Source organism: Gymnoscopelus microlampas (genome assembly GCF_963454915.1).
Source record: "Gymnoscopelus microlampas genome assembly, chromosome: 20".
Lineage (NCBI taxonomy): Eukaryota > Metazoa > Chordata > Actinopteri > Myctophiformes > Myctophidae > Gymnoscopelus > Gymnoscopelus microlampas.
In genome coordinates, this window is record NC_139957.1 from 41060383 (window position 1) to 41078207 (window position 17825).

Sequence of the window (17825 nt, forward strand, 5' to 3'; positions counted from 1 at the left end):
GGACGACAACTTACACTGGAGAGAAGAAGCACACTGTACAACAGCTCCAAGGAGATAGCTTTATTGAGGACAACGTTTTCGACCCCGCACAGGTCTTCATCAGGTCTACATCTAACAAGCAATAGGCATTATTATCGTTGCTGTCGGGCAGAAAACTCCTTAATCTAACTTTTTGTTTTTCTCCCGTAAATAAATGCCCTACTAGGATCATTACTACAGCATCACACAAAAGTGTCAAAAGTAGCTCTAAACGCGGCACGTTTAGGGATGCCAGTTTGATGTAAGTGCAAACTGGGACAATAATCTTATGAATTGAATTTGAATTGAAACAAAAATTATTATTATTATTATTATTATTGTTATTATTATTCTCCCCCATTTTTCTTTCCTTCTGCCCTGGTTTGATAAAAAAAAGTTTGAAAACCTTTGAGCTAACTGTCTCTCACTGTCCATATGTCTGTCTGTCTGTCTGTCTGTCTGTCTGTCTGTCTGTCTGTCTGTCTGTCTGGTCCAGGCGAGGATAGCGTTCCTCCAGGGAGAGAGGAAAGGACAAGAGAACCTGAAGAATGATTTGGTCCGACGAATAAAAATGTTGGAATACGCTTTGAAACAAGAGAGGCAAGTTACAGTAACAAGCATTCATCATTATAACAATATATTGTTGTGACAGTGTCAGACATATTTCTGTAAATGTATTATATGAAGTGCTGCAATGTTATATATAGTATTTGTATGGATGTCCAGATACTATACATAAAAAATAATATGATTAATAATTATGATGATTAAAGGTGCTCTAATATTATTTATATGAACGTTTTGTGTTTTCCCCACAGAGCAAAATATCACAAATTAAAATATGGAACAGAGTTGAACCAGGGAGTCAAAACGTCCAGCTATCAGACAGGTAGGAGATCAGATCTACATAACTGTACAGAAAGTCTATGATGCTGACCTTGCTGGCAGCATGTACATTTTTCAGTGCAGTTGTTTGTGAGATTAGCCCCCGGTCAGACTCACAGACCCTCTTCTAGATGGCTTAGGAGACCTAAATGGCTTTTTGATTTTTAGTTTGTCTGTTCACGTTGTATACTTTTTGAAATGTTAAACTTTATACTTTTATAATGGAGTCATAAAGTGGCTCTGATCAGGCTGAAACCTTGCCCAAATTTGGAGTCATACGTCATAGATCATTGGTTCTCAAAGTGGGGTCCGGGGACCCCCAGGGACTCTTGGTGGGGTACCAGGGGGTCCCCAGCTAAATAGGTTAATGCATGTCACAATCATTTTAACCACTTTAACCATTATTGTATACTTTGGCTATTCAAAAATAGTACAGCTTGTAGAGCTGCTATTTTTGAAAAATCTTGAAAATTTTTGCATATCTTTGAATATATAATATATATTTAGCCAACATTTTTTACTCAAATATTTGCTTCTGGGGGTGGCAGGCCTATCGGGGAAACAATATTTTCTATCAACATTTATGAGTCAATGAGAAAATAACTTGGAGAATACTGAAGACAAACTGTATAGCTTAACACGGTGGTGTTCCCACCCGCTAAAATGTTTTTGGACCCCAGAAATTGTTCTGTGCACGTGCCCTATCTTGTCACCTTTTTCCACCCCTGCTCTGCTTGCATGCCTGCATAGTATTGATGTCATAGATGACTGACGTCTTAGTACTGACGTCATAGATGACTGATGTCTTAGTACTGACGTAATAGATGACTGAAGTCATAGTACTGATGTCATAGACTAGCCAATGAAGTCTCAGATCCACATGGAAGCCATGCCATTTCTTTTGGGGTAAACAACATTGTTTTTAAATAATAAAAAACGGAGGTCGGTTTATAGACCGTGTTTACATTACAAACAGTACAACACCATACATCCACATAAAATGTGCCCTCTCCTCTCCTCTCCTCTCCTCTCCTCTCCTCTCCTCTCCTCTAGAGGAATATAAAGACACAGAGGTGTCAGCAGTTCCTGCCAACAGTCAGCTGACATGGAAACAGGGAAGACAGCTTCTACGACAGTAAGAGACACACACACACACACACACACACACACACACACACACACACACACACACACACACACACTCTGTACACACGAAACCACTCTGGCGAATGGATAGGGTGAAACATGAATGACTCTAAGTGCAAAAGCTTGTTTTGTGCGTGTGTGTGTGTGTGTGTGTGTGTGTGTGTGTGTAAATAAATATGAATCATTAACCAATGTTCTACAGCATGTAGAGGTATTGTTTAACATGGAACAAGACACATTAGCACTAGAGCCTGAGCAATATATCAGTATATTACATTTTAGGACAATATCGATATCAGCAACTATGCAGCTGATGTGTCCCGATTTTTTGTTTGGCATTATAGGTGAACATTATGCAAATGTTCAAACATTATGGAAAGGTTTCACAATCTGTCGTGTTGTGAGCTTCTAGATGAGCTATTCTGTGTTTTTGTCGTTGTTTAAAACCAGGGGTCTTCAAAGTTTTTCAGGCCAAGGACCCCTTAGCTGAGAGAGAGATGAAGCAGCCCCCCCCCCACTACATTGTGTTGCAGATAAAACATTTTCATACATTTCATAGATAGCCCCATAGACTTGTTTGTCAGCACTATCATCAGTGTTTGTGTGTTTACACATCTTCTTTTCTAAAGCTGGAGTCCAAAACCTTTTGTGTGTTTGAAACATTACTATACTATACTGTACGTTTTATACCTCTCATGCCAGGAACACATCTGTGTCATTTTAGATGTTGCTATATATATATTTATTTATCATCCTCTGTAGCAGATATACACAAAAAAAACAAAAGAACATCCAAGCTTAAACCTTTGGCTATGACTGAAACTTATTTCCCCTTATGTTCATTAGAAATACATTGAAAATAATCAATCAATAGTCAAATAATCAAAGGAAATACAACAAATCATTATGAATTCTATAAATCTCTCTATATATATTTACTTTTTAATGAACTAGGCCAAATGAAAGTAATTTTCAGTAAAAGCCAAAAGGATTTTTTTTAAATTTCATGTTCCCATCTGCTACAGAGGCTGAGTTTTTCAGAAACGCATATGATTTTATTTTATTTTTAATCGGCTTCTGGTCTAAATTGGTTAACACAATATAACTGGTTCATGTGCAGTGTGGTCTCCCTACTCCTCCATTGACACGTTTAGATCCTATGGTCTGGTAGGACACCCACTGGTTGACAAGAGGTACTGCATGTTATACTGAGAGTCCAAAGAGAGTCTCAGTCACAGCTCAACAGTAGACATTTTGGCAGGAGATACACAGCTACACAGACACTATCCTAGACGTTAATGTCTCTCTCTCTCTCACTCTGTCCCTGTCTGTCTGTCTCTATGTCTCTCTCTCTGCAGGTATCTTCAGGAGGTAGGCTACACAGACACTATCCTAGACGTTCGTTGTCAGAGAGTTCGTTCTCTGTTGGGTTTGTCGTCCTCTCAGCACAACGGCGCCCTGCTCATCAACGGAAACGACGCCAAGAGGAAAGAGCAGGAGCTGAAGAGGTACACACGCACACACACACACACACACACACACACACACACACACACACACACACACACACACACACACACACACACACACACACACACACACACACACACACACACACTCCAGCCACTGAGGAGAATCGGGCAGAACAGATTTTTTCACACCACTACAGAGCTTTAATTAATTATAGGAGGATATCCCGGCCGTGATTACTGTAATATCTGTGAATATGTATTTATACACTGTGTGTGTGTGTGTGTGTGTGTGTGTGTGTGTGTGTGTGTGTGTAGGAGTCCTGACGTGTTGGAGACGTTTAACTTCCTAGAGAACGCCGACGACAGCGATGAAGACGAGGATGATGAGGGAGACATTATCGATGACATCACAGATAAACACAGACCAAAAAAACACAAAACAAAGGTACACACACACACACACACACACACACACACACACACACACACACACGCACACTATATGAATAGTCATGTGATTAAGAAATGATTCTTATTGTTTATTCATTTTGCAGCCGGTGTGTAAAGACCTTAAGTATAAAAAAAGCATTAGGTATAATGTGTATATAATATCGTTGTTCTCCATTTGAATCCTGAAATGTAACAGTTTTGGACATATGAGGTTGCCATCCTACAGAGACGATACGAATTGTGTAATACCGTGTGTGTGTGTGTGTGCGTGCGTGTGCGTGTGCGTGTGCGTGTGTGTGTGTGTGTGTGTAGATGTGTAATGAGGGTCTGGCTACGGAGCAGGGTGATGATGAGGAGGAGGAGGAGGAAGTGATGAAGGAGTTTGATTTTCTGGAGGGGGAGGGGGAGGGGGCTGGAGAGGCCCGCAGCTCTGGAGACGGAACGGAATGGGGTGAGACACACACACACACACACACACACACACACACACACACACACACACACACACACACACACACACACACACACACACACACACACACACACACACACACACACACACACACACACACACACACAAAACTGTATGCTATAACAGTACACAGGGGTAGGGAATCGGAAGGTTCCCTGTTTAATCCCCGGCTTCAAAAGGGTTACTATGTTACTAAAGTCAGTGGTTCTGGTTCTCAAACTTTTCCATGTCAAGTACCCCAAAATGTATATGTATTTGGCCAAGGACCCCCATCTCATCATCTTGTTCCAGGGACCCCCCAGAAGCAAAGATTTGAGTTACAAATGTTCGCTTGATAAATTATATAGTCAAAGATTTGCACACATTTTTTACGATTTCTCAAAAATAGCAGATCTACAAGCTCATAGCGCGGCACTCGGTGCCACGCTATGAGCTTGTAGATCTGCTATTTTTGAATAGCCAAAGTGTAAAATAATGCTTTTTAGCTAAAATCTGAAAATGACACAGATGCGTTCCAGGTCTTAAAACATTTACAAACAGTATTGGGCTTACAGTTTGGCCGAAATTAGCCGATCTACAAGCTCACAACGCGTCACAACGCTGACACTTTTTCATGTCAAGGACCCCCAACATTATATGTATTAAGGCCCTCCTTGACATGAAAAGGTTTGAGAACCACTGGTCCAGACTGTTTCACGGAAACGTTTGAAACTTGTGGGAGGCAACAGTCTGGCTCGAGAGACTAAAACCAGTGGTGTAGTGGAGAGTATATACATTGTTAGCCAACTGTTATACAGTCACTCAACTATCACAGTGACATCTCTGCTCTGTCACGTCAATGAGATCTCTCTCTCTCTCTCTCTCTCCCTCTCTCTCTCTCTCTCTCTCTCTCTCTCTCAGTGGAGCCGTTGTCCTTCCCAACAGGAAGTGGGAAGTCTTTCATGTTGGGGGCGGGGCCAGACGATGTCCTAGAGAGTGTCCTTGGATTGGGTGAACTCGCTGACCTCACCGTTACCAACGACGAAACAGACTACAGCTACGACGTAAGACACGCACCACACACACACACGCACATACGCGCACACTGTTCACTTACACACAACGTGTGACATCCTGCTCCTCTACAGCTGTTGTCCAATAAGGAGTCTTCGTTCCGTAAGACGTGGAGTCCTCAGTTCGTCCTGCGGAGTCACTTTGACGGAGTCCGGTGTCTAGCCTTCCATCCTGTAGAACCCTGCTTGATCACCGTCTCTGAAGACCACACGGTTAAGCTGTGGAACCTCACCAAAACGCTACCTACTAAAAAGTACGTAGGTACTAATGATACCGTTACTACCACTATTTATTACTACTACTACTACTATGACATCTATTCAGACAGTAGACTATACAATAGACCAGGGGTCTTCAACGTTTTCAGGCCAAGGACCCCCTAGCTGAGAGAGAGATGAAGCAAGGACCCCCTCTATATCGTATAAAATTGTGTTTCAGATTCAAAAAAAAATTGTTTACGTGGTCTGCTCTTTTTTACCTCTACACCTAAGCCTCTTTGCCAAAAATAGCCGATCTACAAGCTCACAACGCCTCGCAGTGTAGATCTGCTATTTTTGGCCAAAGTTCTCCTCAGAAAAGGGATGCTATGGGGTTCAAGTGGTTAAGGTAAAATAAAAAATCCTATCACACTAAGATTTGGCGGACCCCCTGTAGTAACTCTGAGCCTGTTGAAGACCCTTGCAATAGACACTACATTCATTCACATAGGGGCGTCTGGGTGGCGCAGGGATAGAGTTTCTGCCCTCCTATGTGGAAACTTGGATTCGATTCCTCTGCAGTTGCTTCCGCTTCCAGCGAACATAATTGAAGCCAGCAGGGGAGGGTGATCTCTGTCACTGCACCTGTCCTGCGGGGAACAGAACAGGGAGGGATGGCGTGTTCCTCCACATGCGTTACGCAGTCCTAGTGAGACTGGAGACTTCTAATGTGTTACCAGGGGGACTGGTGTGGTTGTCTGTGCCTTCCCCAACACCAACACTAGGGGTCAGCAGTGACAGGGACTTCACTATACACATGAGGGAGGGTTGGCATAACGACTAAATTGGGGAGAAAATGTAAACATTTAATTGTGGTCTGATGATTATAAGGATGATGTAATTTGTGCTAATGATGATGATATTCATGAAGGTGTCTGTGCTTTTATAGAAGTGCCTCATTCGATGTGGAACCCATCTATACGTTCAGAGCTCACAGGTATGCATCAACACACTCATAGTTTTTATTAGGCCATTTCCACGCACACGCACACGCACACGCGCACACACACACACACACACACACACACACACACACACACACACACACACACACACACACACACACACACAGAGCGACAATACACATGCAAAATCCTCCTAATGTGATAAGTGAGAACTGAATTTTAACCTTTGTGTTTTGCTAGCGGAGCAGTGTTGTCGTTAGCGGTTAGCTCCAGTGGAGCTCAGTGTTTCACTGGAGGAGTGGACTCTACCATCTGCTGCTGGAACGTACCAAGTTCTACTGTTGACCCATACCAGAACTACGGTAGGGTATACACACACACACGCACACACACGCACACGCACACACACACACACACACACACACACACACACACACACACACACACACACACACACACACACACACACACACACACACACACACACACACACACACACACACACACACACACACACACACGCACCTTAGTGGATCCAAGCACTCCATTTCAGCAGAAGATTGAACCCATTGGTTAATAATAAATCATATAAATGGGTCTGTTGTGGACTATTATTCTGGGGACGTATATGTTGGATCAAGCCTTTCCCAACATTCCAGACTACAAAATAAGTAATACAAACGTAAAGATATAAAAGTATGCTGCCTGCCTGATATCAGTCAGAATAGAGAGACAGAAATACATGCTGTTATCGGATTGATATCGGTATCGACCGATATAAAAAAAAACAACTAGGATCGGTATCAGACGAAAATCAAGGCTGCAGTTTCGGTATTGGAAGTGAAAAAGCTGAATCGGGACAGCCCTACACACGACACACACGCACACGCACACACTCTCACTCTCACTCTCTCTCTCTCTCTCTCCAATTTACGATTTAGGCATTTAGCAGATGCTCTTATCCAGAGCGACTTACAATAAGCAAGATAAACACATACATCAAATGCAGAGAGACAGTTAGTGTAGTGCCTCAGTTAACTAGGATCACAGGTAAGCCAGGAACCTAGCATCAGTCTGAACATTATACCGTCAAACTAATAATCTATACATTGAAACTATTGGATACCGGGTAAACAATGAAGCTAGCATCTCTCTCAGTACAAACAGTGAAATGTTAAAGGGGCCGTACTAACACAACAATACAATGTAACAACTTTGAAATATATGACAAAACATATGGCAAATGTAACCATTAAGTCAACCACGCCTCCCCTTTCTCTGTGGTCCAATCAGACCCCACGGTGCTGGCGGGCTCTTGGGCGGGCCACACAGACGCTGTGTGGGGATTGGCTTACAGCGGCATTAAGAACCGCCTCCTGTCGTGTTCTGCGGACGGAACGGTCAAGCTGTGGAACCCGGAGGAGAAGGACCCATGTATCAACACCTTCTCTGCTAACACAGGTTGGAACTTTGATTGATTGATTCATTGATTGAATATTTGATTGATTCTTTTTTTTAAATGACAAAAAAGCCAAAGCACTGTGGTCCAATAAACATTCAGCAGTCAAACAACTGCAACTAACGACACAAAATATCAAATATATATCAAATTTATATCAAAATATACAGTTAGAAACAATTCATGATCATATATTTTGTATATGTTGGTCAACTGAAATACAGAATTTCACACTTACAAATAAAAATAAAATGTACTGTTGATATGGTTGAACATTTTTAAAAGTGTAAATATACTGTATGTTTATGTGCATTGCATTTATATGTATAGGGTTTATGTGACTCCATATGTGTTGAATCTGATATAATCGCATCATATACTGTATTTTTGATGACAAAGAAGTTTGTGAACAGCCAAAAAAAGTAGAAAGAAACAGTTCATGATAAATCTGCACAACATCTGTAGAACATCTGTAGAATGTGACACTAAACACTAGAGAAGTGTTTCTCAAACTTTTTAATGTTTAATAAAATGCAGTTCAACTTTAAGTGTTGAAACTGTTCCTCATTTTGCTGCGGACCCCCTGGTCCCAGAACGAATGTCCTTAACCATTGATTACCAATATATTGAACCGATATTTTGTCAAAAAGTGCAGTTTTCTAATCAATTTAAAAAATGTAGATTTGATTGTCGATCTATAAGATCACAAAGCTTCAGGCTCGTAGATCTATTTTTACATTTTTTTGAATATTAGAAAAATGGCTCTAACTGTGTGTCTGTGTGTGTAGAACACGGCATCCCGACATCAGTAGATTTCATCGGCTGTGACCCCGGCCACATGGTGACGTCATTCAGCAGTGGAGATATCGTGACCTTTGACCTGGAGACCTCTCAGCCAACCCTGGTCCTCCACGGACAAGGAGACACAAGTACGAACACACACACACACACAGACACACACACACACTTTAGTGTTACTAAACTTTGAGGACACATCCTGAATCTTTTCCCAATTGTAAGTCTAAGTCTAACTTTAAACTAATTCTAACTAATTCTAAGTCTAACTTTAAAAATCATTTTGAACTATTGGGGGCGTTGTCCACATAGAACGCCTTTTGAGCTGGCAGCGCCAGTCTGCCATGTATGCATGTATTTCTATGGTGAAGACAGTCTGACATGTATTTCTATATTAAAGACGGTCTTCCATGTATTTCTATATTAAAGACGGTATTCCATGTATTTCTATGGTAAAGACAGTGTTCCATGTATTTCTATGGTAAACATATTGTGGCGGGTATAAACCATGTTGTGTGTGTCATGCTGTGTCAGGTATAAACCATGTTGTGTGTGTCATGTTGTGTCAGGTATAAACCATGTTGTGTGTGTCATGTTGTGTCAGGTATAAACCATGTTGTGTGTGTCATGTTGTGTCAGGTATAAACCATGTTGTGTGTGTCATGTTGTGTCAGGTATAAACCATGTTGTGTGTGTCATGTTGTGTCAGGTATCAACCACATCAACAGGGTGGTGAGTCACCCTACACTACCCATCACCATCACAGCTCACGAGGACAGACACATCAAGTTCTTTGATAACAAATCAGGTGAGACTTTGACTGCATTAATCACATACTATCTCGTTTCCACACAGCTGTGTGTGACAAAGGCTCAATTGACCCTTTTGTCAGTCTTCTGATTGGTCCCTGACCGACCAAAAAGCAGGCTCCATCCTCCTTGTTCTGCCCTCGTTCGGCCTCCTTCTGGTTGTTTATGCTGAGTTTGCTTAAAGGGCAAGACCACTTTGGTAGAGGTTTGGGTTGTGTAGTTACCTTGTCATGTCAAAACTCCAAAGGTGGACAAGAAATCTAAAATAATTGCTCCATTGGTTAGAAATTGATAATTCAAAATATGCTCCTCATTGACTTACATTATACGCTGAAACAGCCCTCAAAGTCACTCTTTTAGCAAGTAAACGAACACAAACAAAGTCGATTCAGTCAATATAGAACATCACCAAACCCAGTATTGTTTGTGTTTTTTAATAGAATTTGAACTTCCTGTTGATTTTGCTATTTTTATTAAGAAGAAAACTCGGACTGGATCCGTAGATCGGGATTTTCAAATAATAAGATCAGCAGAAAGTTAACACCTTTATTTAAAAAAACAGTTCTGGGTTTGGTGATGTTCTATATGGTCTGAATCAGCTTTGTTTGTGTTCGCACCCGAGATGTTCCTCTTTACTGAGGCCACGTTTAAAATAAGAATTGAATACATTTCAACTGAAAAAACACGTGGTAATGGATGGAAAGAGACGATTTCTGTCCAACCAAGCAACAGCAACTAATAATGGCTTTGACGGAGGGGCGAGACCACGGGCGGGTCTTGACAAAGGGTCAATAGAGCACCGAGGTCTGACGTAATTTACACATCCTAGGTTTGTCTACCTGGTTCGCGGTTTTCCACCCCCATTCTGAATCCCTATAGACGTATTTAATATCGCGTCAAATAAGAACTGTGTTCCAAAAATAAACAAATGACCCTGGCGGTTTTACTCTTATGGATATGAAGCATCAACTGACGGTGAGAAAACGCTAATGTTACTTCCGCCGAATTAGTTACATTTTCGCCAGAAACTGTATCAAATATAAGTGACTGACTATCATAAACGATACAGAACCTCCTCCCTGACAATGTCGCCAAGACAGTTTGTTTATTTTTGGACCACAATTCGTATATGAGATGATTCTATGATGACCCAATGTTATTCTCCATAGAGAAATTACTTTACGAACCTGGGGATGAACAAGTGGGACTTCTGTACTCTATTGGTGTAACAGAAAGAAAGAAAGAAAGAAAGGAACGGAAAGAAATGCTACATTTACGAAAATGAATGTGGTTAATAAGTGTGTGTGTGTGTGTGTGTGTGTGTGTGTGTGTGTGTGTGTGTGTGTGTGTCTGCGTGTGCGTGTGCGCGTGTGTGTGTGTTGTGCAGGGAAAGTGATCCATGCCATGGTGGCGCACTTGGATGCAGTGACCAGTCTGGCTGTGGACCCAAACGGCATCTATCTGATGTCAGGCAGTAAGTGACCAATCAGCACTGAGATCTATTCATTAATCTATTCATTGATCCGGGAACGCATCTGTGTCATTTTAGATTTCTTTTAGCTATAACCGTTATTTTATACTTTGGGCTATTCAAAAATAGCAGATATACAAGATCATAGCGCGGCACCGAGTGCCACGCTATGATCTTGTAGATCTGCTATTTTTTGAAAAATCTAGAAAATTTGTGCAAATCTATGAATATATATACATTTTTTAAAGCGAACATCTTTAACTCAAATCTTTGCTGTTTTCGATGCGTTCCCGAATTGAATGGATTAAAGCAGTGGTTCTCAAAGTGTGGTCCTTGAGGGGGTTCCTGGGGGTCCCCAGCTAAATGATTGATAGTTTAGTAACCAAATGGACCCTTACAGGTCCATTTGGTTCCATTTGTACACTCTCAGAGTTATGGGGGCTACCCCACTCCCCCCTTTGTTTACAAATTATCTTTGTTAATAATAAGTTGGATTCATGTTGAGATTTCAGTGGTGACATTTCTACCATAGAGTTAATAAGAATAAACCTTCTTAAATCAGAGGAGATGTTGAAGTTGGCCTTCCAGGCAGTACCACTTGTCAACCAGTAGGTGTCCTACCAGGCCACAGGATCTCAATAGAAGAGCAGAGAGTGTACTGTGTTCAAGTGTTCAATTTACTTTACTAGAGTATTTCCAATTTTCAATACTTTTACTTCTACTCCACTACATATCAGAGGCAAATATTGTGCTTTTTACTCCACTACAATTATTTGAAAACTTAAGTTACTTTGTAGATTTTGATTATCATTACAAAACATATATTAACCACTTCAGCCCGATGCATATTTAGGCTATTTGAAAATAGCCAAAGCGACGTGTTGTGAGCTTGTAGATCTGCTATATTCAAAGCATTTTCATACATCTGGAAACTTCTGAAATGGGACATTTTGCAAAATGAGTACTTTTACTTTCACCATCCTTACTAAAAGCAAACTGGGGACCATCACTATTGTGTCGGGTGGGTCCATCATAGACCCACCCCACACAATAGTGGTGGGGGGTTCATGCACCATTCCATGGGTTAAGATTCAGTTTCTTTTTCTTACTTGTTACTCACTAATCACAGTCATGGACATTTTTTTTTTCAAAGCATTTTTATTATCAGTAAAGAGCAGGGATATCATTTGGCAAGCACAACATTGTTGTTGGATATACTGACACATTTGAATGCATAAACAATTTACAAAAGTGTCTTCTCCCTGGACCAAGCAGGACAGCCCAAGTCCTCTCTCAAAATAAGTCCCTTTCAGTCAATCACACAATTGTGTGATGTGAGACAAATGTGCAACACTGAAGACACATTTCACAGCAGGCTTGACACGTTTCTCTTTTTTTTTCTTTTTTACATTTCTTTTTTTCTATCCACAAGTTTCCTAGGGCGTTGTGGGCATCACTTCCTGTCAATTTGATCCAATCAAATCCAATGAAATCGACAGGAAGTGATGCCCACCACAAGGAAACCCACTCTCACACAGGTAGGCTGTTGCAAAAGGTAACAACAGACACTTCATTGCTTTTGCTTTAAGCTCTGGGAATTCAGCCTTACAACTCATCCAGAACTTTGCAAGGGGCTGTGTTTCATACGTGTGCCTCCTAACAGAGTCTGTGGACATGTCAATGAGCTGATCCTCTTCTGTGGGAGTTAAGCTTGAAGCCTCTGCTGCTGCATCACTGAATGGGAGCAGGATCCACTTGCTGTCACAGCGTCACTGGTCAGACTCAGCAAAGTACTTTTCAAATTGAGAGACAAGCCTCCTCAAATGGCCACTGATAATGTCTTTAATGTCAGTACTGTCAGTATAATCCTCAAGTGATGGAAACATAGCCAGGTTTTGTGTCCGGGTAGCTCAGTCGGTAGAGCTCTCGCCTATAGACCACAAGGTCTTGGGTTCGATCCCGGGCACCGCCAACTCAGCGTATGAGTAGCACGGCTTGGCTTGGAGCTGATGGTAGGTGTGGAGCTCCACCTCAGCAATCCATCTCCCAGGGGTCTAGCGCATTGTACCGGGGACAGACTCCCGCGTGTTATGGGCTGTTACCGACAATAAGCCACTCCCGACCTACTTATATTACCACTCTCCACCTGCTGTATCCACCTTTTCATCTTTTTAATAAATCCCTCAAATTTTCCATACAGCTGTAAAACGTTTGAATCTTCCTTGCATGGAGCTGTTCAGCTTGTTGAGCTCAGCAAAAATATCTGTGAGATAAGTGTCCATAGACGCCTTAACAGACGACGTCACACTGATAAGAACCAGTATGCGCATGCAGGTCGGCAGCAAAAGAACCCAACCACTCATAAGATGCAATGTAAAAGTGGTCACAGCCTCACGTGTAAAAATGCATCCCATCAAACTTTCAGATGCTGTTTTTCTCCCAGTGTGGAGGAAGAATGCTTAGGATTTTTACTGTGATCTCTCGCTCTTGAAATATATAATCCTTGGTTTCTGTTGTGTGTAAACAATAATAGCATTTCAAAGCAGTTGTCCCCCAAACCCCACCTCCAGTGGCTGTCATAAGAACGGAGGGAGCGCTCTATGATTATGGCACCAGAACCGGCTCTTGCTCGCACAGCTGCAGCCCGTCAAGATTAATGTATGCTCCGTCCCGCGAAGGTGTCACGCGCAGAGAACAGCCGAGAATAGCAGACACACAAGAGTGGGTTGAATGAACTGAAACCAGCGCACCCCGAAACAGCAGGTTTGGGGATCTGTTGGGAATTGATTACATGAAACAGTCACCTGTGCATCCAGTCTCAATGTTTCTAAACAAATAATTGGTCTATAAGAGGTTGTAACTTCTTTGTTCTGTGTCGCCCCCCCCTCAGGCCACGACTGCTCGGTGCGCCTGTGGAACCTGGACAGCAAGACGTGCGTTCAGGAAATAACGGCGCACAGGAAGAAGAGCGAGGAGGCCATCTACGACGTGACCTTTCACCCCTCCAAAGCCTACATCGCCTCCGCGGGGGCTGACGCCCTCGCCAGGGTGTACGTGTAAAAGAGCGCTGGTTTCTCAACGTCCGGTCCGGGGGACCACCAGGGGGTCCTTAATGGACTCTTTAACACGGGGTCTGTAACTCTGGGAGCGTACAAAAGGAATGGGTTTCTAAGCGTTCCAAGAGTGAGATTAACACTGAGGATTTCTTACAGTATAGATATTAAAAAATTGTGGCGTGGGGGTCTAATGCAGTGGTTCTCAACCTGTGGCTCGGGACCCCCCGGGGTGGGTGGTCGCCAGATGACGGTAAAGTGACAATGTTGGGACGTTAAAGACCTTTTTAACGCCTCGAAAAGAAAAGAAAAAGTCAAGAAAAAGACCATTACTGCATCAAAAGTAATCAACAAACTATACTATAGAAACTGGTCAAACATTGGCCAAATTGTCAAATAATACAAAAAAGAGGAGGAGAAACAATTTGGAAATACATATCTACTGTGAGGCGTTGTGAGCTTGTAGATCTGCTATTTTCACTATTTATCTGTGGAACCGAGTCAAACTAAATGTAATGCCTCAACTCCTACAATTCCAAGTGCTTGTCAGGGTGGGGGCCCAGTTCAAATATGATTTTTTGGGGGTGGGGGTCACATCCTGAAAACGTTGAGAACCACTGGTCTAATGCATATCGAGCTGGGGGTCCTTGAAGTTTAAAAAAGTTGAGAATCACTGAACTAAACCATACTGGTATCCTAATCTATTCTGTAGACTTCATTTAACTCTGAGAGTGTGCAAATGGAACCAAATGGACCCGTCTTACGGGTCCATTTGGTTCCATTTGTACACTCTCAGAGTTACAGACCGACCGCAAGGGTCCATTTGGACCGCTGGTGGACCCCCCGGCCGGACGTTGAGACCCACTGGCGTAGAGGACAACACGAGGACCCTTCACAAAAACACTGCTGCTCCTGAAACGCTACAGCCTATGGGACGGGGAGGAGGACACGGTTACCACGGCCACGGTTCCATCCTCCGGGTGGGTGGGTGGGTGGGTGGGTGGTTGGGTGGCCCTGCGTTTTAAAGTCCCGCCCCTACTCGTCGTCAATGTAGCGGAAAATGAACTGTTTTGGCCAATCATTGTCATCCTTTTCAAGCATTATTTGCATATTTAACATATTAGTGTAAAATAAAGTGTTTTTTAAGAATCCTCTCTGCTATAGCCCCGCCCCCGCACATCTGCCTACACCTGTCTCACTCGCACTGCAGGACTGCGACCTGTCTCACACACTGCAGGACTGCGACCTGTCTCGCACACTGCAGGACTGCTAACTTTCTCACTGCAGGACTAACTGTCACATTGCAGGACTACAACCTGTCTCGCTCTAGGACTGACTGTCTCACTGTGGGACTGACTGTCTCACTGCGGGACTAAGACCTGTCTCATTGCAGAACTAAAACCTGTCTCACTACGTAACAAAAAACTGTCTCACTATAGAACTGTTTCACTGCAGAACTAAAACCTGTCTCACTTTAGGACTGAATCCTGTCTCACTGCAGGACTAAAACCTGTCTCACTTTAGGACTAAATCCTGTCTCACTACAGGGCCAACTGTCTCACTGCAGGACTAAAACCTGTCTCACTTTAGGACTAAATCCTGTCTGACTACAGGGCCAACTGTCTCACTGCAGGACTAAAACCTGTCTCACTACAGGGCCAACTGTCTCACTGCAGGACTAAAACCTGTCTCGCTACAGGGCCAACTGTCTCACTGCAGGACTAAAACCGCTCTCACTGCAGAATTAAAACCTGTCTCATCAGTCACAACCAAATAGTTACCATGGCAACAGTTGCCAGGTAACGGGCCAGTGTGTGTGTTGCTAGGGGGGCGTATTTTAAGGCTCGTACGGATTCATAAAACCTTTTGTTTTATTCTGTAAAACCATTTTATTTTCAAACATGCTAAGATGTGTGGTGTACCAAACTACATTTTTGTTTGTCTAATTGCATGATTAATACCACGATCAAAGAACCACCATTAGTACCATCAAAGTATTTTTTCAATCTTCCAAAACGAGGAGAAAAAAAAACATTCTGATCAGTTTGGTGTTTTGTACTTTTATTTGTTTTACAAACGACAGGTTTGAAAGATTGTGTCTCAAAGAAGCAAAACAAAAAAACGGCTGAAAAGAAATGTATATAAAATGTCTATAATATTAAATGTTGTAAACTGTACTCACAGCCTGTTCAGACTCTGGTTTGTTCTGGCTGATGAAGATGATGACATTTCCCTTTTAAAGGTTAATTATTAAACGGTTCTATTTTAACAGAATCATTCCAGAGTATTTTCAATACGTCGAGATCTCTTAATTCTTCAGTGTTTTGCTGTTTTACTGCTTTTTAAGTTGTTGTTCTGCTGTGATGTGCTTCTGTACCTTTTCTGATGAGTGTACTGGGAACAGATATGACTGAACCACTGTGTTTTATCCATCCAGGTTCTAGAGCCACACCCATATGCAGTGGTGTAAAGTAACTAAGTACATTTACTCAAGTGCTGCAATTTTTTTTGTTATTTTTACTTTACTGGAGTATTTCCAATTGTCTATACTTTTACTTCTACTCCACTACATCTCAGAGGTAAATATTGTACTTTTACTCCACTACAATTATTTGAAAACTTTAGTTACTAGTTACTTTGCAGATTTAAATTATTATAAAACATACATTAACCACTTCAGCCCTATTTTATACCAAGGCTATTTGAAAATAGCCGATCTACAAGCTCACAGCGTGTCGCATCGCGACGCGTTGTGAGCTTGTAGATCTGCTATTTTCAAATATTTTAGTACTTTTACTTTTGGTACTTTAAGTACATTTGGATACCAAGACTTTTGTACTTTTACTCAAGTAAATTCTTTATTTTGGACTTTTACTTGTAACAGAGTACTTCTACATTGTCAGTATTGATACTTTTACTTAAGTAAAACATTTGAGTACTTTTTCCACCACTGCCCATATGTCGGTTTGGCCGGTCTATCATAGCCTGGCATGGCCAGACTAATATTAGTCTGGAATCTCTGTGTGGAACCTGCATTTCCAAGGGGCCAATTCAACAGATGCCACTGGTGATAAGCCCGGCCCAAATGATTGGTCCCTCACTACTTCGGCGGGAGTGAAATCCAATCACAACTGAGCCGTGCCAGACCAAACCTGTCGAGGGCAACTTATTTTTTGCAATGGCAGATTAGTCTGGTTTCCAGGCTTGGTAAATCAGCCATACCATTATTTGACTTTTTGTTTTACAACAGCGGTATCATGCAGTTAATGTGTTCTGATGTTTAACCACTTTACGCCTGTCGTTCCTATTCTAGGCATGTCGTTAAAGACGGGGTGCCGTTTCCCCCCCCCCTAAAACATCATCAGGTATTATGGTTATGCTAGGAGGAAGATTTTTTTCAAAAAAGTGTACAGAAATTGTTAAAATTATGTTTTTATCTGGACACGCCTCCAGTTCATTAAGTATACCTGGTTCTCACCTTAGCACCTCCTCCACCACCTTAGCACCACCCACCTGTCCTAGTCCCTCCTCCTCCTCATGCCCACACCTGTTGTGTTATGATAATGAGGGGGAGGGTACA

The 17825-nt window shown here is 42.1% G+C and overlaps 1 protein-coding gene across 1 annotated transcript; it reads left to right on the plus strand.

Moving 5' to 3' along the window:
* Positions 1-517: 517 nt before the first annotated feature.
* On the plus strand, positions 518-16519 carry LOC311036636 (striatin-3-like). Its single transcript, XM_084045467.1, has 15 exons — positions 518-618; positions 837-907; positions 1957-2038; positions 3408-3557; positions 3837-3966; positions 4284-4422; positions 5344-5486; positions 5571-5749; positions 6643-6690; positions 6899-7020; positions 7952-8119; positions 8906-9046; positions 9622-9720; positions 11109-11195; positions 14083-16519. Exons 1-15 carry the CDS (start codon positions 590-592, stop codon positions 14250-14252), a joined length of 1758 nt encoding a protein of 585 aa, XP_083901593.1. The 5' UTR covers positions 518-589; the 3' UTR covers positions 14253-16519.
* Positions 16520-17825: the final 1306 nt, after the last annotated feature.

Excerpts from the sequence above, each read along its gene's own strand:
- LOC311036636 (XM_084045467.1), top strand. The coding sequence starts at position 590 with ATGTTGGAATACGCTTTGAAACAAGAGAG. Across the intron at positions 2,039-3,407 it reads GGAAGACAGCTTCTACGACA|GTATCTTCAGGAGGTAGGCT; the intron begins GTAAGAGACACA and ends CTCTCTCTGCAG. Across the intron at positions 9,721-11,108 it reads GTTCTTTGATAACAAATCAG|GGAAAGTGATCCATGCCATG; the intron begins GTGAGACTTTGA and ends TGTGTTGTGCAG.